The 14,731-nt window shown below is 41.3% G+C and overlaps 1 protein-coding gene across 2 annotated transcripts in view; it reads left to right on the top strand.

Moving 5' to 3' along the window:
- Positions 1-14,731, top strand: part of LOC127653875 (myosin-11-like) — a 60,045-nt gene that overhangs the window by 32,993 nt on the left and 12,321 nt on the right. For both annotated transcript variants that reach the window (XM_052140682.1, XM_052140681.1), the window contains 23 exons: positions 207-400; positions 607-728; positions 1,230-1,299; positions 1,390-1,550; positions 1,636-1,744; positions 2,876-3,007; positions 3,094-3,300; positions 3,448-3,585; positions 3,690-3,813; positions 3,951-4,122; positions 5,165-5,377; positions 5,703-5,847; positions 5,940-6,146; positions 6,256-6,360; positions 8,286-8,438; positions 8,537-8,785; positions 8,896-9,108; positions 9,200-9,412; positions 9,516-9,677; positions 9,835-9,963; positions 10,235-10,323; positions 10,618-10,741; positions 10,983-11,191. In XM_052140682.1, coding sequence (XP_051996642.1) covers positions 207-400; positions 607-728; positions 1,230-1,299; positions 1,390-1,550; positions 1,636-1,744; positions 2,876-3,007; positions 3,094-3,300; positions 3,448-3,585; positions 3,690-3,813; positions 3,951-4,122; positions 5,165-5,377; positions 5,703-5,847; positions 5,940-6,146; positions 6,256-6,360; positions 8,286-8,438; positions 8,537-8,785; positions 8,896-9,108; positions 9,200-9,412; positions 9,516-9,677; positions 9,835-9,963; positions 10,235-10,323; positions 10,618-10,741; positions 10,983-11,191 — 3,640 coding nt within the window. The remainder of the gene's footprint in view (positions 1-206; positions 401-606; positions 729-1,229; positions 1,300-1,389; positions 1,551-1,635; positions 1,745-2,875; positions 3,008-3,093; positions 3,301-3,447; positions 3,586-3,689; positions 3,814-3,950; positions 4,123-5,164; positions 5,378-5,702; positions 5,848-5,939; positions 6,147-6,255; positions 6,361-8,285; positions 8,439-8,536; positions 8,786-8,895; positions 9,109-9,199; positions 9,413-9,515; positions 9,678-9,834; positions 9,964-10,234; positions 10,324-10,617; positions 10,742-10,982; positions 11,192-14,731) is intronic.

The raw sequence follows: 14,731 nt of genomic DNA, 5'->3' as shown, positions 1-14,731 counted from the left end.
ACTATAAAAATTTCTCATATTTCATACACACTGTCTAATCTACAAATGAGAAGGATTTGGACCTAGTGAATTTTGACCACTGAATTTATGTTCATGATGGTGTCACAAAACCTCTAAATGTTCAAACCAAATCAAATTTGGTTTATCAATGTAAAGTATAAGTCGAATAAGAATAATGGCTGACATGTTGTACTTTTCTTCCTCAGTTGACCGTGTAGTTGGATTGGAAACCATTGCCAAGATGTCAAACAGCTTTGCGCCAAGTGCCTCTAAGACCAAGAAGGGCATGTTCCGTACCGTGGGTCAGCTTTACAAAGAGTCTCTGACTAAGCTAATGACCACACTGCACAACACACAGCCAAACTTTGTTCGTTGCATTATCCCCAACCACGAGAAAAAGGTTTGTCTCCTCATTTTCAAAGAGAGTGCAAAATAGAAACTATAGTTCAAGGAGAAACCATAATCTTATGCCTACCATATTAATATAAGTTGTACAAAAGAAAGTACCAATGCCTTATGAGTACAGAGTGCAGTCTCAGACTAGTTGTAGAAAATACAGAGGCATAACAGCTATTTTTAAATGTAAGGTACTTTCTCCGCTTTCAGGCAGGAAAGCTGGATGCCTACCTGGTGCTTGAACAGTTGAGATGTAATGGTGTGCTGGAGGGTATTCGTATCTGCCGCCAAGGATTCCCCAACAGAATTGTCTTCCAGGAGTTCCGCCAGCGGTGGGTGCTTTACTCTTAATAATTTACTTTAGTCATGACAGCTCTAAGAATACATTTTAAATGTTATAATGGATGTGACAAGTTGGTAGGTTATGTCTTGGCAGGCAAGATATGCATCTAAACTAGATCTAGACAAGTGGTGCTAGGGAGGAGGAGGGTTTTAGAGAGAAAACTATTGTAATGTACAGCAGTGAAACCGGCTTATCTGCAAACAACTGTGGCTATTTAAATTTCAGACAAAGAGACAGTATGAAAGTTGACTGGCTAACAGATTACATTTCAAAGGACCTATTAGTTTGGGCCATGAAGTATGTAAGCTGATTGGCGATGAGAATACATGTTTAAAGGACCCATCAGCTTGTGCCATGTAGAGTTTAATGACTGAACTTCAAAATAATTTGTAGTGGACTATCCCTTTAATGAACAAGTGTTTCAACTAGAGAGACTTGTAATAGACTAATAGATGAGGTGTAATTTTCTTGATATTGCATCGACATACAGATATGAGATCTTGGCAGCAAATGCTATTCCAAAAGGCTTCATGGATGGAAAGCAGGCCTGCTGTCTGATGGTAAGATGATGTCAACCGATAAAACTTTATAACTGAGCATCACACAAACTCGTGATGTTAACACTTCCTCATATGCAACTACGTTTGTAGATCAAGCAGCTGGACCTGGACCCAAACCTGTACCGTATTGGTCAGAGCAAAATCTTCTTCCGCACAGGAGTCCTGGCCCAGCTTGAGGAGGAGCGTGACCTGAAGATCACTGTCATTATCATTGCCTTCCAAGCACAGGCCAGAGGATTCCTAGCTAGAAAGTGTGTATAAAGAAAGTTTTTTCCAAAACATCTTGAGATTAAGCTATATACAATTTGAATTATTTATATTTAAAACCCCTTGTAGGGCCTTTGTCAAGAGGCAACAACAGCTGACAGCTATGAAGGTGATCCAGAGGAACTGTGCTGCTTATCTGAAACTCAGGAACTGGCAGTGGTGGAGACTCTTCACCAAGGTGAGAGATTTCTTGTCTGATGAATTTCTTGTCTGATGAATAGTGTCCACAAGCATGGTTTATATTAGCATAGTTTATTTAGGCATTGATTATATGGGGTATATAGTAGTACACAGGTTATAAAGAAAATACATAGTTCCAGTAGGTCAACTTATAACGTCGTGGTTTACATACTGATAAATGCACTTTAAAGGGATAGTTCACCCAAAAATGAAAATTCTCTCATTATTTACTCACCTTCATGATATCCCAGGTATGTATGACTTTCTTTCTTCACCAGAACACATTTGAAGAAAAATATCTTAGCTCAGTGGGTCCTTAAAATGCAAGTGAATGGAGATTTAGCTTTTGAAGCTCTAAAAAGACAGTCGGCATAAAAGTAATTGATACGACACCAGATCTAAAATGAATGTCTTCTAAAAACATAAATATATAAGTACTTTTTTTAACTCTAAATCATGCTTCCGGTCAGGAGCGGTACACGGTTGTGACGTAATCGCATTGGAATTTGAAACACACGAGAATTGAGGCATGTGTGTCACAGCTAGAAGAGCAGCACTGTTTACAAGTGAGATGCAGGAATGCTGTACAGTAGCTTGGTTGGTGTTGGTTTAGATCTGTATTTATCTGTTTCTTTACTCACAATGGTGCATTTGTGTGCTTATCCTGTATGTGTCAACCAAGTGGAGAACGTGAGATTACATCTGTATCATGGCAATGGAATACGTCACACGAGAGACCGTTTGGACTCCACCCTTTCATGAAGCCGAATGGAAGCAATGGTTTATAGTTAATAAGTACATAAATATTGATCTTTTTCGCACCAAAAGTGATCACTTTGGAAGACATTAATTTAACCTTAAAATAACAGTCCCTCAAACATACAATGGACCAGCTTAATAAATTCAAGATTGGTTTAATGAACACAAAAATGAAGTGAAACACCTTTCATGGCCTCAACCACAAGATCTAAATGTCATGTATATATTTTAAATAAGAATACTTTATACCTTTCTATAAATAAGATGCTTTCTATAATTTGTCCACCCCTGTCTAATGAAACAACTATCCAGGATTGGTTATGGTTACAAATTACTACTCATCTAAACCCATCTCCTTTGATGTCCACAGGTGAAGCCTCTCCTGCAGGTGACACGCCAAGAGGAGGAGATGAGTCTGAAGGACGAAGAGCTCCAAAGGGCCAAAGAATCTGCACAAAAATATGAACTAGAACTAAAGGATGTCACACTGAAACACTCACAGGTAAAGTTCCTGAAGTTAATCTGTCAATTGTGCCAATTTAATGACAATCATGCCCTGAAATACATACAATCCTTGCACATCTGCAGCTTGTGGAGGAAAGGAACCAGCTCCAGGAGAAGTTGCAGGCTGAGACGGAGCTCTACGCAGAGGCGGAGGAAATGAGAGTACGGTTGGCCGGCAAGAAACAAGAACTTGAAGAGATCTTGCATGAGATGGAGGCCAGGTTGGAGGAGGAGGAGGATCGTGGTGCAGTCCTACAACTGGAAAAGAAGAAAATGCAGGAACAGATCAGGGTACGTTTATAATTATTCTCATAACTACGGTGGGCAGCCAACACTTTTTTGGAATGCTCCTCTGATATAGTGGCAGTGTTTAAACATCCTTAAACTCTACTATTTAGTCAGTGACCCTCTTTTGTATCTAAATTTACACGTTCTAAGGACCTTGAGGATCATCTTGACGAAGAAGAGGATGCTCGTCAGAAGCTGCAGTTGGAGAAGGTTACCTGTGATGCCAAAATCAAGAAGTTAGAGGATGATATCCTGGTTATGGAGGACCAGACCAACAAATTGCTGAAGGTTTGATGTCAAAAAAAATTTCTTTGGTTGGTATATTTGAATCTGAAATTTGTTTCATTATATTATATTATGATTTTCTTTTATTAAAAGTACTATATTTGCAGGAGAGAAAGCTTCTAGAGGAAAGGGTAGCTGATTATAGTTCAAATCTGACTGAAGAGGAAGAAAAATCCAAGAATCTGACAAAGCTGAAGAATAAGCATGAGTCAATGATTTCTGAACTTGAGGGTTTGTTTATTATTCAATTAGCTAAAATACTCATTCGGATATTTGCTTCATAATATTATCACATTAATGTCTTATTAATAAAAACAGGAATTAACGATCCAGTTGTAAGTGATAATTCCCTTGTTTGTTGTCTATAGTCCGCTTAAAGAAAGAAGAGAAGACTCGTCAGGAGCTGGAGAAAGCCAAGAGGAAGTTGGAGGGTGAATCCAATGACCTTCAAGAGCAGATTGCTGACCTTCAAGCTCAGATTGCTGATCTGAAAGCCCAGCTTGCCAAGAAAGAGGAGGAACTCCAAGCTGCACTGGCACGGTATGCTGCTGTTAAAGGGAGAGTTCACCCAAAAATGAAAATTCTTATTTACTCACCCTCATGCCATCCCTGATGTGTATGACTTTATGTCTTCTGCTGAACACATTTTTAGAAGAAGGTCCAATCAATGCAAGCAAATGGTGACCAAAACGCTGAAGCTCCAGAAAGCACATAAAGGCATCATAAAAGTAATCCATACGACTCCAGTGGTTTAATCCATGTAATCCCTTTTGCCATCTAGCACTCTGCGCATGCATCAAACACTAGGAAGTATAATTGTGTTTGAAATCATGATTGTGCCTAGAGACTAAATGGTAAATGGTCTGCACTTTAACCTTAGAGGTTACCAAAGTGCTTTACAATGTGTCCCAATCACCCATTAACTCTCACACTCATACACTAATGGCAATGGTGAGTGACTACAATGGCAAGTTACACAGTGAAAATAATTTAAAGTCAGTTCTCACCCAAAACTGATTAGATCGCTGCAGAAGACATGGATTTAACCACTGGAGTCGTATGGATTACATTTATGCTGCCTTTTTTTCTTTTTGGAGCTAAATGCCTGAAATCAGTTTTGTAGACCAATATTGGTTACAATATATTTTACAGTATGTGTACTTTCAGTATACTAACAGTGTACTTACCCAAGAAAGTACTGTGTAATACTAGGTAACTATATGTATTTAATATGAGTTAAGGTTAGGGTTGGGTTAGTTTAGGGTTAGTACCTAGTAATTACTGCAGTTGTTGTAATTATATAGTATGTAAATGTAGAATAGTGCAGTAAACTAAAGTGCTACCCATATATCAGTTGTGCATATTTATGAATTACTTAAAATAAATAAATACAATTTTATGACCAGTTAGAGAAGAAAAGAAGCCAACAAGTGCCCAGCACATACTCCTTCAATACTAAAAAAAAAAGCATTTACATATTTAAATAGAATTTTTAAAAAGTATTAGATAAACATTTGTTTCATATTGAACACTGAAACTGAGAGTAACTGACTGAACTGTATTCTCTCTCCATTTACATCAGACTTGAGGATGAAATAGCTCAGAAAAACAATGCACTCAAGAAGATCAGAGAGCTGGAAGGACACATCTCAGATCTACAGGAGGACCTGGAATCAGAGCGTGTTGCCCGTAACAAGGCTGAAAAGACCAAGAGAGACTTGGGAGAAGAGCTCGAAGCTCTCAAGTCTGAGCTGGAGGACACACTGGACACCACAGCCACTCAGCAGGAGCTCAGGTGTGTATTTGTGAGTGTGTGGATACAAAGAATTCTATTTTAATCTTTTGTTTACACACTGACAGTCTGGATTCCTACAGGTATACCTTAGTCAGCTTAACATTATGTTATCTGAAGGAATATTTCACCCAAAATTAAAAATTCGGACATAATTTACTTATCCTCATGTTGTTCAATACCCATATGACTTTTGCTGTTATGCAGAACACAGTAGGTATAAGGATGTTCCGGTCTGTCTTTTCAATGGCATGTTTTTCACTGAAAAAGTGAAATAGGGGTTTACTAGACACCATAAACCTAATCATAAGGAGGCATGTTTTGTCAGGGCCAAGCGTGAACAGGAGGTGACTCTCCTGAAGAGAGCCATGGAGGAAGAGAGCCGCGTCCATGAGGCTCAGGTGCAAGAAATGAGACAGAAACATACTCAAGCCTTGGAGGAGCTTACAGAGCAGCTGGAGCAATCCAAGAGGGTAAGCACACATATCCAACAATCAACTTATTTCTGTCGATATATTTAAACTTCTGAAGAATTCCAATTGCTGATATACTTTATGCTTCTTAGGTGAAGTCGAACCTGGATAAATCTAAGCAATCTTTGGAGAAGGAGACGTCAGAACTCCAAGTGGAGATCCGCTCTCTTACTCAGGCCAAACAGGATGTGGAACAAAAAAGGAAGAAGGTAGAGGGACAGCTTGCTGACCTGCAGTCTCGTTTTAATGACAGCGAGAAGCAGAAGGCAGAGCTTGGAGATCGGGTCTCTAAAATCACTGTGAGTGATGGAGGATGGAATACCATTCAATATTTTTTATATGTTGTTGGAAGAATCTTCAAAATGTTAGTTATTATTTAACAGACTGTTCTTGCCTTTTCCTTAACAGGTGGAACTGGAGAGTGTTACCAACCTTCTCAATGAAGCCGAGGGGAAGAACATAAAGCTTAGCAAGGATGTGGCTACTTTGAGTGCTCAAGTCCAAGATACACAGGTACTGGCAACCAGTGCTGGGAAGTAAGGGATTACATGTAATCTGGATTACATTATCTGATTACAAAAATCAAGTACTTGCAATTCAATTTAACTACATTAAATTACACTCGTAATAATATTACAGTAATTTTGTGCCATTATTAGCTGGGTAAGACCATTTTATGTGGCTTTTGTTTTTTATATTTCACTCAGAAACAGATAAATAGCTCATTCTCATTTTGTGATCCATTAATTAAATTAAAATTTAAATACATTTAAGCAACATTGTCAAAATGGTACAAGCTTTTCCTACTCAAATGCATGTGACGTCAAACAAACAAGAATTAGGTAATCCAAAAATATTCAAAAAGCAATCAGATTGCATTTCTTTAAAAATGTAATCCAAGAGATTACATTAATGACTACAATTTTAGTCATCATTTGTAATCAGTAGCAGATTACAATTCAGAAGTAATCTACTCAGCACTGCTTACAATGTGGTGTTTTTGATTCATAGCTACACAAGCAGGGCTGCAACTAATGATTACTTCGATAAAGGGTAGAGTGGTGGTGTGGTGGTGGTGTATTGGTTTAAAGCACAGAACTGGTAAGCAGAAGATTGCCGGTTCAATCCCCAAAACCACAACATTTATGTTCTTGAGCAGGGCACTTAACTCCAGGTTACTCAGGGGGGTAAAAGTGCTCTGTATGTCACTTTGGAGAAAAGTATCTGCCAAATGCATAAATGTAAAAGATTAATCTGTTGATTATCTCTTTGATTAATCGATTAATTGGATAAAAATGGCACATTTTATTTCCTACAATAAAAGATTTGATCTTTAATAACAAATTAGACACAAGGATTCAAAATTTCCTTCAATTTTTCCTTCATTTTTCTTTTGACATATAAGAGGTCATTGTACTTGTGACAGGGCCCCCGTGTTTCAGCGGCCGGTAGGGGACTCCTCCGCCCCTCCAGGTGGTCGGTTAGGAGCCCCTTCTCACGGTCGGCAGCCTTCCTCCGCTTGGGGTGGATGGTAGTGGCGAGAGCTCTACTACGGCGTATCCCTCCTCCTTCCCGGATTTCGGCACCAGTGTAACGCCATTTCGACGGGCAAGGAGGAGGCGAGAACTGGCTTGACGATATAAATAATATTTTAATTAAAACTTAAACACAAAACAAACACTCACACATGACGGACATGTCCGTAAACGATCTCTCTCTCCCGCACCATCCTCCGCAGTCGGCCTTTATCCATCTCGGAGGCTTGATTAGCCTGATAAGGGACCGGGTGTGTATAATTGTTTAAAAACCAATTGTAAGTTTCAGAATTCAAAACTTCCTCCTCACTGCAAAAAGAGCATTTGTTTAAACCAAGCTGCCAAAAACAACTCAATCTCTACTTCTTTCACATTGTGATGTCACACTGTAGTAGACATTTGCATCTGAACGCCTCCACAACAACACATCAACACCTACTTTACCTTATCACTTCTATAGCCCGCCCAGTAGCAGTGAGCAAATCAGAGACAATCATAACAGTGGCCATTTACTGTCAAATCTTAAAGGAATAGCAGCACCAAAACCAAATGTCAGAATGAGGGTGGAAAAAGATAATGTTTTACAAAAATAGAATTTTGTTTTGTTTGTTTTTTTATTGTTCAAAATTTTTTCTGTAATATTATAAGGGAATCTCAAGGAACATATTAAAATATGAAAGAAAAAAGGCATGTCATGACCCCGTTTTAACTGGTAAAGGGTAGAATGTTCTGCAGGAAACACATTTACTTCACTCACAGTGACTCACACTTTATGCCATTTCTTTATTCTATAAATATGTTCATTATTGATTATTACCAAATATAATTTTCATTACTTGGTTTGAGATGTTTGGTCATGGATTAGCTTGGATTTGGACTCTTGACTCCTTGTGTCGGTTTTAGGAGTTGCTGGCTGAAGAGACAAGACAAAAACTCCAATTCTCTACCAAACTACGACAAATGGAAGATGACCGTAATGCTATACAGGAGCAGTTAGAGGAGGAAACAGAGGCAAAAAGGAACGTGGAGAGAAATGTCTCGACATTGAACATGCAGGTAAGACGTTATAACAAAATTAATATGCCTTGCTCAGTACACCTTATAAAGCTAAAGATGTTGAATATTTGAGTCCTGATTGTCCTTTGTATTGATAGATCTCTGACTTTAAGAAGAAGCTTGAGGAGGTGTCAGGTAACGTAGAATTTTTAGAGGAGGGTAAGAAGCGGCTGCAGAGAGACCTGGAGGCAGCCAATACTCAGTTTGAGGAGAAGGTAGCAGCCTACGATAAGCTTGAGAAGACCAAAAACAGACTGCAGCAGGAACTTGAGGACACACTGATGGATTTGGACAACCAGAGACAGCTGGTGTCCAACCTTGAGAAGAAGCAGAAGAAGTTTGATCAGGTTTTTGATTGTTTATCAAAATATTCTTGAGCTGGGGTAAAATGGAAATCCAACTACACACACTTTGATGAGGTCATGTTCATACATTTAGCTGCTTTGTTTCCTTTCAGATGCTTGCTGAAGAGAAGAGCATCTCCAGTAAATATGCAGATGAGAGAGATCGTGCAGAGGCTGAAGCCAGAGAGAAGGAGACCAAGGCCCTTTCTTTAAACAGAGCTCTAGAAGAAGCACAAGAAGCCCGCGAGGAGCTTGAGAGGGCCAATAAAGCCCTTCGCTTGGAGATGGAGGATCTGGTCAGCTCCAAAGATGATGTGGGCAAGAATGTAAGTCCAAAATGCATCAACCTTTACTCCACTAACCTAAGGTGTCAATTTTGAAATGTTGCCAGGTAATGTAGAAATTTTGTTTTTTTAGGTGCATGAGCTTGAAAAGTCAAAGCGTGGCCTGGCTGCTCAGGTAGAAGAGATGAAGACTCAGTTGGAAGAGCTAGAGGATGAACTCCAGGCTGCAGAGGATGCCAAGTTGCGTCTGGAGGTCAACATGCAGGCTCTAAAGGCCCAGTTCGAGAGAGACCTCCAAGGCCGAGATGAGCAAGGCGAGGAGAAAAAGAGGCAGTTGGTCAAACAGGTACAATGAGTCTTCTTCGCTCATTAAATTGTGCTGTGCTATAAACACACAGTCTTATGTGCTATAGTGTAAATTAGGGTTAAACAGATATCTTCAACAATAGGTCCGTGAGCTGGAAACTGAACTTGAAGATGAACGCAAGCAAAGGGCTTTAATTGCTGCTACCAAGAAGAAACTGGAGGGAGATATGAAGGACCTTGAGGGCCAGATTGAGACATCCAACAAGGGACGAGACGAGGCCATCAAGCAGCTCCGCAAGCTTCAGGTGGGTGGATGGATGGATGGATGGATGGATGGATGGATGGATGGATGGATGGATGGATGGATGGATGGATGGATGGATGGACGATCATTATTGACTGTATCGATATACGTAAATGTAATAATTTGTAGTAATTCGTTTAGTGTGTTTTTTCACTTAGGCTCAAATGAAGGACTTCCAAAGAGAGCTTGATGATGCTCAAGCTGCCAGGGAGGAAGTTCTGTCCAGCGCTAAGGAGAACGAGAAGAAGGCAAAGACTCTGGAGGCTGAACTTTTACAGCTGCAAGAGGTGAGGCTTCTGTAAATAACATGCATAGTTAATTTGCCAGAAGGGAGATGTGGAAGATGCTATCTATAAAATCAACTTTGTTATTTACAAACCAATACCACGTTGAGCTTTATTTGCATTGGCAAATTGTGAGAAAAATTACAAAGTAAATAATAAAGAATAAATTATAATGAATTAAAATACAAATAATTAGATATTTAATATTCTAACTGATTTGCATGATGATATTACCTCGGCTATTGAAGAATTAAATGAAATTCTTTAAATGTAGGACTTGGCAGCAGCTGAGAGGTCTAAAAAGCAAGCTGAAGCTGAGAGAGATGAACTGGCTGATGAGCTGGCCAGTAACACATCTGGAAAGTGAGTACGGCAAATTATTCCAGCATAAATCTCCAGAGAACTGTTCTAATCCTGTGGAATTCATGGTAATCCTTTGATATATGAACTTCCGTTGGAATCTGTGATTGACTGTAACAATTAATATGGCAGGCACACTTTAGTAGTGTGAAATAGCTCACTTTTAGACATACCAGCATAGTTTGTGTCACAGTAACAAAACATTATGGCATAAATGTTCTCTTTGTATATTCTGAATTCAGTGGTAAATGATTGTTAGCTTCAAACTCTGATATGTGGCTTGACTGAACCTGAAAGGTCTGCTCTGGCTGACGAGAAGAGACGTCTAGAAGCCAAGATCCTACAGCTTGAGGAAGAGCTGGAGGAGGAGCAAGGCAATATAGAGATGCTGAATGACAGACTGAGGAGGAGTGTACAGCAGGTACATATATTACATAGGGTTAATATACATAGAGTTAATCCAAGACCATCATTGGCAAATGTCATGAAAATAATGGTAATTTCTGATTTGGTATAAACATATTTTGTCACATATTAGGTCTAATGTCTAAGGTAAGTAACTATAATCACTGTCAACATTAGTCATGGAATTGCCATTACAGATATTATTGTCATTACAGTAATTTTCATGAAAACCGTAAAGTAATTTCCATGTCCTCCAGGTTGACCAGCTTACCAACGAGCTCCAGGCCGAACGCACCACATCCCAAAAAAATGAGAGTGGCAGACAGTTGATGGAGAGACAGAATAAGGAGCTGAAGGCTAAACTGCAGGAGATGGAGAACCAAGTCAAATCCAAATTTAAGTCCTCCATTACTGCTCTGGAGGCCAAAGTGGCCCAATTGATGGAACAACTCGAGCAAGAGAGCAGGCAAGTTGAAAAAAGGCTTTATTTGGAATCTGAGACTGTATATTTTCCTTTACTGTGAACCTAAACTAAATCTATTATTTCTAATGTCATATGTAATCCTTTACATTAACTCAATTACATAGTCCATCACATTAAATTAACTTTAAGCTGAAGTGTGTCATTTCTGTGCCACTAGTGCCATCACACAGAATTACAAAAATAATGACTGTTTTCGAACAGCTTTCCCAAGTAAACACCACCCCTGATATCCATTGGTCAAACAAACAGATAGTTCTGTCTATGTCTCATGGGAATCTAAAAAACAGAGTAATGCAATGAGTAATGCCAAAGAGAAACAAAGTTTATACTTTTCTGAGGGAATCAACCCATTAATCAAATCAAATGAATCATATTAAGGTGGGATATTATTGTGCCATTGAAAAACAATTACATACTTCAGCTTTAAAACATACTTGAACAACTAAATCATATTTAAAGAGGTCATGAAATACTATTTTGTAAAATTGTTTTATTATCTTCCCTGAGGTCCATGCTAATATTAGTAAAGATTTTGCACCAAAACAGTCATAATTTATTATTATATGATAATTTTTCACCCTGTCTCTGACCCTCTGTCTAAAACTCTCGAATTTGGCCTCGGCATCTCCTTTCAAACCTCAACGTAAACACCCACTTTAATGATTGGCAACATCGTGCAGCCCCTTGAAAATAGACATATTTTAAACTCAATCAGAAAAAAATTAACAAGCTCCACAACATTATAAAAATAAATGTTAGGGATTACACATAACGCACATCCAACGCATTGCATCTGAATATATTAAACTGTTCATCTCAAGTACATCAGAACAGTCATGACATTTGAAACATTCATGAATTAAACTGTTTCAAATACGTTCTAATGGATCCAATAGTATTTTTTAACTGCACCGTCCTTCAAACAGTTCCTTTGATAAGCTTGAATCGTTTTATGACTTGTTCACAAGCAATCCATGCAGATATGAGCCAGAAAAAAAATTGTGCTCTGGGCACACATTGCCGGAAACACTGGGTTGTGTGTACGTACACCACCAATTAAACATAGTGAAGATGGGTGCAAGAATGCATCCAAGATGCATCTGTGCTCAAAACAGCAAGAGGCAGAGCAGCTGATGAAACCACGATGGAGTCTCCTTTTCAGAGTTGTATCTCAGTGGTGAATTCTCAAGGCCAGCAAAGCCTTCTCCGCTGGCCTAACATGCCTAATAAATAAATATTATTTCATCCTGTCATTCTTGTTCACCTTTTTGCCTATGTATATATATATTTTTTGATTTACACATCAAACCAAGAAAAGAAAAACATATATACACAGAATCAACATTTAATCCCTACTACCACCCCTCCCAATCTCCAACCCCACCCCATCCCAAGGGGCAGGAGTCCCCTTGCAGCAGGTGTTCCGACGCGTCCTGGTTACAACCGATGCCTCCAGATTGGGTTGGGTCGCCGTGTGCAACGGGCACACAGCTGCAGGCCGTTGGAAAGGGGCCCCGCTGCGCTGGCACATCAACAGCCTGGAGTTGCTGACTGTTTTCTTTGCCCTGCGGAAGTTTCTCCCGCTAGTTCAGGGCAAACACGTCTTGATCAAATCAGACAGCACCACCGTGGTAGCGTACATAAATCACCAAGGCGGCGTACGCTCCTGCCACATGTCACAACTCACCCGTCTCAAGTCGCTCAAGTCGCTGCGCGCCACTCACATCCCCGGCAACCTCAATGTGGTAGCGGACGCACTGTCACGACAACGCTTGCCCAGTGGAGAGTGGAGGGTTCACCCCCAGTCGGTCCAGCTGATTTGGGAACGGTTCAGCAAGGCTCTGGTAGACCTGTTCGCCTCCAGAGACACCTCCCACTGCCCGCTCTGGTATGCCCGAACAGAGGCTCCCCTTGGGGCAGACGCACTGGCACACACGAACGCTGGCTCACGGGGCTGCGCAAGTACGCATTTCCCCCAGTGAGCCTTCTTGCACAGGTGCTATGCAAGGTCAGGGGCGACAAGGAACAATTCACTCTAGTGGCTCCCTATTGGCCCACCCAGGCTTGGTTCTTGGACCTCATACTCCTCGCGACAGCCCCTCCCTGGCGAATTCCCCTGAGGAAAGATCTTCTTTCTCAGGGATGGGGCACGCTCTGGCATCCGCACCCAGACGTCTGGAACCTTCACGTCTGGCCCCTGGATGGAACGCAGAAGATGTAGCTGTAGCTACTGTCGTAGACATGATCAACCAAGCCAGAGCCCCTTCTACCAGGAAACTTTACGCCCTAAAGTGGCACCTGTTAAAGAATTGGTGTTCTTCTCGGGGTGAAGACCCACAAAGGTGTGCAGTCAGGTCAGTGCTCTCATTTCTGCAGGAGAGGTTGGAGGGGAGGCTGTCCCTGTCCACCTTGAAGCTGTATGTAGCTGCTATCGAAGCCCACCACGACGCAGTAGATGGCAAGTCTTTGGGTAAGCACAACTTGATTATCAGGTTCCTAAGAGGCGCCCGGAGGTTAAATCCCTCCCGGCCAAGCCTGTTTCCCTCCTGGGATCTCTCAGTGGTCCTCTGTGGGCCTTCAGAGACCCACTTCGAGCTGCTAGAATCAGTTGGACTTAGGGCCAACTCCTTAAAAACGGCCCTGCTGATCGCGCTCACCTCCGCTAAGAGGGTCAGGGACATGCAAACGTTCTCTGTCAGTGAATCGCTTGCACCTAGCGCCTTTTCCCTCGGCAGAGGTAATATTGTGCGCTTTTTCTCCCTGGAGAGTCCACTTACTTGGCTCACTGGATGACACCTCCCTAGCCCTGTGAGTCCACAATTTTCCGGAGGAATTCGCCGACCCAATCCACTGCGGGTACTCAAATCTACCCTGTACTGGAATAGGTGCTCCGCAGGTTAGGGCTCCTACATGGATGTTCCGCCTGTGTGTATTTTCCGCGGTACAGTCTCCTTACGAGTGGACCCGCGTCTCCCTTGGGCAGTTCCCGCTGCTCCTCGGTTGCCGTGTCTGTAGCAACTCCGAAGAGGCGGGATCTACCACCGCGCGACTTCCCACATGTTACTTAAAAGCTCATGTGGTGTATTTTGCCACTTTAACCTCCCCCAGCCTGGGCGGGTGTGGTCTCCGCAGGGTCTTTTCCCCCTGAAAGAATAGGAAACTGGGTAAGACCCCCTTCCCACGATGCGTGTAAGGCCCCAGACGTTTTACTCTATACGAGAAACATAGAGAGAAAAGAGGCCCGGCTAGACTCGGCCCGTTGAGACTTGTTCCCCTGTTTAGGATAACTATAATGGTTTCTGACGACTTTATGGGGCATTGGGGAAGGGTACGTGCAGTCTGATACAGCTGGTCATTTTGGCACATCAAGTACCTGCCCGCTCCTGTGTCAGCAGTACACGTACACGGCTCAGCGCATGGCATGATTTAAATTGGATTTCTCCGCCACCCATATGTCCGGGGGCGGGACATGCAAATTCTGTTTGCCAACTTTTCACTGGCCTTTTTTCATAGTTCAGAGGT

Source organism: Xyrauchen texanus, chromosome 13 (genome assembly GCF_025860055.1).
Source record: "Xyrauchen texanus isolate HMW12.3.18 chromosome 13, RBS_HiC_50CHRs, whole genome shotgun sequence".
NCBI classification, from domain to species: Eukaryota; Metazoa; Chordata; class Actinopteri; order Cypriniformes; family Catostomidae; genus Xyrauchen; species Xyrauchen texanus.
The sequence above is the reverse complement of the archived record's forward strand: the minus strand, read 5'-3'. Positions and strand labels throughout refer to the sequence as shown.